This window comes from Miniopterus schreibersii (assembly GCF_964146895.1).
Source record: "Miniopterus schreibersii genome assembly, chromosome: 9".
Taxonomy (NCBI): Eukaryota; Metazoa; Chordata; class Mammalia; order Chiroptera; family Miniopteridae; genus Miniopterus; species Miniopterus schreibersii.
In genome coordinates, this window is record NC_138118.1 from 50,347,930 (window position 1) to 50,353,929 (window position 6,000).

General features: G+C 33.0%; 1 protein-coding gene across 1 annotated transcript in view; it reads right to left on the minus strand.

The window, feature by feature from the left end:
- Positions 1-4,043, minus strand: part of LOC308561610 (cadherin-related family member 4-like) — a gene marked incomplete at both ends in the record, with an annotated part of 111,017 nt that extends 106,974 nt beyond the window's left edge. The window contains 2 exons of the mRNA XM_081146975.1: positions 2,875-3,042; positions 4,010-4,043. Of these exons, the coding sequence (XP_081003101.1) occupies positions 2,875-3,042; positions 4,010-4,043 (202 nt within the window). The remainder of the gene's footprint in view (positions 1-2,874; positions 3,043-4,009) is intronic.
- Between the last annotated feature and the right edge of the window lie 1,957 nt (positions 4,044-6,000).

The following is a 6,000-nucleotide window of genomic DNA, read 5'->3' on the forward strand; positions in this document are numbered from 1 at the left end:
GAAGAGGAATAAATGAGAAAAAGAGACATCTGTGCAGAGGCCCACAGAAAGAAGAGATTTTAGGTGAGTAGGAGATTTGAAATGAGATTGTGTAAAATTTAAAATAACCACATTGACGAATGAAAAGATTTAACTAGAGAAATTTTGAAGGAGTACCAGAAATTATATAAAGCCAAGTGAAATTTAGTGTTAATATACTGGTTTATGTGGTTTTTCTCTACCAGAACTCATCAGCTCAGGTATAACAGGCAACATCAACAATTGGATTTATTTCATGTTGGAGTTTTTCTAGGTAAAATTTATAGAACAACAAGGCAAGTTATCTGAGGATGTTATCAAGGAAGGGTTGAAAGATGGATTATAATACTGGATAGGGAAGTAAAGAAAAGAGGTAAATGATAGAAATTAAAGCAATGGATTTGTGGCCTTCATGACATTGACAAAACAACATAATGGGGAAAGCTGAATAAAAATCCAGAAAAAGTATAGGAGTGAGAGGCCTGAGATTAATAGTACAGAAGAGGAATTGTTCTGGGTGCTGATGAGGTTCTGGCTGCAGCCATGAGAGTATGTAGATGGAAGTAGATTTTCAAGTCACAGGGATTTAGGGACAGGAATCTATACTAGGTAAGGTAGAGAGATCGAACATACTAGATGGGCCATAATGTGAATACTGAAGTAACCTAAGAGATGGTGGCAGGACTAGGATAGGGAGAAACACTGTAAATGACATATTCAAGTCCCCAGGACTAGAGATGGAGTGATTGGTGTGTTTCATAAGGAGCCAAATATCCTCAAAATGAGCAAGGGAATTAGTAAAGAGGATCAGAATAATGGTCAAGAATCAGCTTGGGGAGTCAGAATTCTGACTTCCCACTTCCTGATCCAGAGATAGGAGATGTGTGGGTGAGTGAGTAACATCAGCGTGAGGCATCCTGTGGCTGTTCCACAGAACACCAAACTTTAGTTCAAGCAAGAGATAAAGAGATGTCTCAAAAGAGGTTGAGAAAGTAGATGTTTGTTTACTTATGTATGTATTTGCCACATAATGGGGATTTCATAGACCATAATTGAAAGATATAAGAAGACAAGAAGAATGTGAGATTAGGTTGTGGGAGGGGAGCTTAGAATAGCATGGGGAGGAGAATAGAGAAGAGGGTAAATATATATTTGCAGGAACTTTCATCTTAAGCAATTACTAAGGATACAAGTATATGAGAAACAGGGAATTTAAGCGGGCACATATTTTTCATATAATTAGATTCAGACATTTGCACAGTATTAAAGAAGCAATGTGCAAAGAGAATGGGGGATTCTTCTGGGATTTGGGCCAAGGTCTGTGGTATCACTCCCAGCAGAGGTCAAATAGAAAAAAAAGAAAAAAAAGTCTTAAGTCCAAATGGCAGCAATGAGAGAACCCTGGGAGGTGGACATCATTGCTGGCTGACTACAAAGAATCAGAAATTCTCCCACCAAAGGAAGGCTTCCAGTATCCTGGCCCTTCGTGTGAGGTAACAGAGGGTCTAGGGTTGTTCAGAAATTTGGAATTTTGAGGTTTAGGGTACAGTCCTAGCCATTGAGAGAAAGAGTAGCCTATGAGTTAACAGAGCTTAGAAGGGGTTGGGCTTGTTCTCAGAGGGTGGGACAGTGCCGAGCCACAACTGTTTAAGTGAAGCAACACTGGGCAGGAAATAAGACAAAACTGTCTATTCTTGTTTGCAAAATCATTTTTTTTTTCATTTGTAAAAATTATATCAGACAATATTTTAACATTTCTTGAGCAAAGCACATAAAGAAATACATACACATGATGATGGCTATCTGAAATGCAGACAAGGGTTATGCTATCTTAGGTTTTAGTTTAGAATGAACATCTAGCTTGGCCGGGCTTGGCTCAGCGGTTGAGCATCAACCTAGGATTCCCGGACAGGGCACATGCCCGGATTGCGGGTTTGATCCCAGCAGGGGGTGTGCAGGAGGCAGCCGATCAATGACTCTCTCATCATTGATGTTTCTATCTCTCTTTCCCTCTTTCTTCCCCTCTCTGAAATCAAGAAAGATATATTAAAAAAAAAAATAAAGAACAATGAACATCTAGTTAATTATATATACCAATATAAATCATAACCTGAGTAGAAAGCACCCTGGTAAGAAAATAGGTGGACTCTATTTCAGAGAAATTCAGAAACATATTTGTACTTGTAACTGGACTTGGTCAGATTGTTGATTGTAAAAACAAAGGTTTTTTTGGATTTTGGTTTTAACTGAGATATGCTGTTGCTCTTTTTCTTTGAACCTACTGAGGACCTGCTGCGCAAACCACCTGGTTAGGCACAGGGTGGTGTGGGGAACATACAGCACAACACATATTCCCTGTCCTAACTGACTAATTTATTCTTCCTTTACACAAAAATTTTAATTCCCTTAGTCAGTTTCATTAATTTCCTACTTTATTGATAGTTTCAGTCAAATTGTTTTGCATGTTCATATAAGTTATATTTTTCATGTAAAAGTTTGTTGTATTGGGATTAATAAATTATTTTTGAAATTAGTTCCAAAATATGTATTCTGGATCATCTTTCCTATTATTTAAAAACTTTTTTTCTGAAAAGAATGGTTGGTCTCCCAGGCCAAATTAATGCACAATAATTTTTCTTTGTTCAAGAAACATTTGTGCTAATGTTGGGATACCAGGAATGTGGAACAGGGTAGTAATGGGAGGCCCCTTCAGAAATTATTTATGCAACTATCTGTAACAGGTTTTAACCTAGAAATACAATATAAAAGTTAGGTTTAATTAAATAATGTTTTAAAAGTCTGAATCTTAAAAGTAATAAGTATAAAATAAAAATTTTAATGTTAAAATTTACTTACTTGCATCGATGATAAAGTCCTTTGTTTTATTTAGAAAGTGGTAGGCGTCTGCTTTTCCAGCTACGTCCTTATCATAAGCTCGACTTAGCTGAGTACCAGGAAGCATGTTTTCAGGCAAATTCACTGGGTTAATTAATATCTGAATCTCTGCCACAGTGTATGAAAATACTGAAGAGATAACACAAAGTGACTTTCAAGTAAAACCAAGTTAAAACAAAAAAATGAACAGCTTTATCAATAATTATTCTATTTGTCCTTATAAATTATATTTATAAGTAAAATTGTGATTTTGAAAGAACTTTCATCTAAAACTAAGTCAATATTTTTCTTTAACTCATATTTCAATATTTTGTGTGTGTTGTATAGAACAAATTTGAAAGAAAGAACAAATTGAAATCTCACATTTTGTACATCTTTATTTCATTCCTTCACGAACAACTACTATGTAGAAAGGTTATTTCAGTTAAAAGCCAGTTTCATTAAGTTCTTTATTGATCATTTTAGTCAAATTGTTTTGTATATTCACATAAGTTATATTTTTCATGTAAAAGTTTACTGTATTATAATTTAAAATTGTAGCTGAAAGAAATCAGTGAAACATCCCTTCTGCATTTATTTATTCATTTTCATTGCTTTTCTTTTTATTAGAAAGAAAAGAGGCTCTGTTTTTGGTTAACTTATGACTCACTGTAAATTATGTTATGCTGTACCCCTAAAACAAAAAGCAGAAATAGGCATATCCTGTAACTCACTCCCAGAGTATGTAGTCTGATGGAAAGGAAATATAAATAAATATGAAAAATCCCAATTTTTAAAAATAGCCCTATATTAATAAATAATACTTCATATGACATTTTGTTATATAATGAATTTCTTTTATATAGCAGATTACTCTAAGAAGACCCTAAAGAAAAAAATGCCAAAAGTAAAATGCCATTTGAAATAATCCAATATTAAGTAATGAGTTTTTGTTCTGTATTTAAACACACACATGCTCACACAGGAAGAGACTCAGTGAGAATGGGAGAACAATATTTAATGAGTTAAATATATCTCAGCAGGAATTAAAATTCCTTAATTAACAAGTAAACTTAAGTTTCTTAAAAGCAAAGGAAATATCAAAAGTTAAACAAACCTGTGCATATTAATGAAATCTTGAAGATGTTCATGCCTAGGCCAGCTTGCCTAACATCCATAGCAATGCCTACTAACAAATGCATAGATTATCTATATATACAAGTTCAATCTATTATAATTAAGCCAATAGGTCAATAAATTATTACTCAACATTGAATCCAGTCATTTTATTCTGTTTATTGAGTGATTATGCACATAGTTCGTATTTCAGTTTCTGTGTCTGTTTCCAATATTAATCAGGTGAGATTGTCAGCAAAACCAAGATCATTTTATAACATCAAATTAAATTATATAAGTATTTAGAGTTGATGTGGGGTATCCTATGGAGAACTTTTGGCAACCAGTCCAGGTGATTTGCTCTTTAATCCTTGTTTACCTAACAAAAGGTGCTCTAATAGGATAAAGAGTTATTTTTAACATGAGACTCCATATATATTTGCAAAAACTAAGCTGATTCAGTAAACACATATTTCTGAGTGTGACTAACAATGCATTCACTACTTTGTTGAAGGCTGAGGAGCTTCAGAGGTGAGCACAAGCCATTCCTAGGTAGTTTGTAACCTAGCAAAGATAATAGATAAATAAAAACAACTATACCTATTGTATAAATATCCCACAGCTTTTTTATCCACTCATCTACTGATGGGCACTTGGGCTGTTTCCAGATCTTAGTCTTTACAAATAATGTTGCTATGTGCATAGGGGTGCATATATTCTTTCTGATTGGTGTTTCAGGATTCTTAGGATATATATTCCTAGAACCAAAGAGCTTATATACATATATGCATAGCCCATGGGCACAGACAACTGTGGGGTGAAGGCCTGGGGTGGAGCAGGGGGTTGGTGGAGGGGGGCAAAGGGTGGTGGTGGGAAACATCTGTAATACTGTGAACAATACAAAATTACATATTTGAAAAAACTACACTGAGCTAGCAGGTGATAGGTTTCAGTAAAACCATATGAAAGTTAAGGGGAAGGAAAAAACACTTCCAAAGAGGGGAAAGAGAGAAACCTTCACGGAGGAAGTGGGTTTTATAAAATAAGCTTGAAAGCACAAGTCTTTTGATAATAGCCTTTTATTAGTAAAATAGTTTTAGTGATGTCTCCCAATATATGTCCATTTGTATATTTATAAATTATTTATATGTAACACAGCATATTGTATTACATGCTCACAAAATATAAATATAAATTAAAATAAATTTAAAAGAATGATATAAGGATGGAAAATATATCACATTATGTGTGATATATTTCCATATTTTAATTATAGTTATTATATTGTAAAATGATATAAATATATTACAGTAATATGTTTTTCTATCTCTAAAATATTTCAAATAATATATTTTATAATGCTTATTATTATTTAATAATACTTTATAATAAGATGAAGAATAAACCAAAGATAAATTAATATTTCTTTAACAACTCATTTTATCCATCATCATATAAGAAGTATTTTCCATATTAAACTCAACATAATTATATTTTACATAATAAGCTATGTAAATGTAATATTTGTTATATTATTTAATAATACTTAAAATGAGAACAACCTCATATGCTAATTATTATTGATAATTTTGAATTTTACATTGTGTGATATATTTTCATAGCCAGGGTCAAAGTTTGGTTTATGTCCACATCTGGTGGCTGTTAGAGATTGAAAATGTCCTAAAGATCTCTCAGAAACACAGGTATACCTTGCTTTATTACACTTTACTTTAATGCAGATATTATATTTCTAACAAACTGAAAGTTTGTGGCAGGTCTATCGCCACCATTTTCCCAATAGCATTTGCTCACTTCATGTCTTTGTGTCACATTTTGGTAATTATTGCAATATTTCAAACTTTTTAATTATTATTAGAGTTGTTATTGTGATCTATGATCAGTGATCTTTGATGTTACAATTGTAATTGTTTGGGGATATCATAAACTACACCCATATAAAATGGCTAGTTAACAAATGTGTGTGTTCTGACT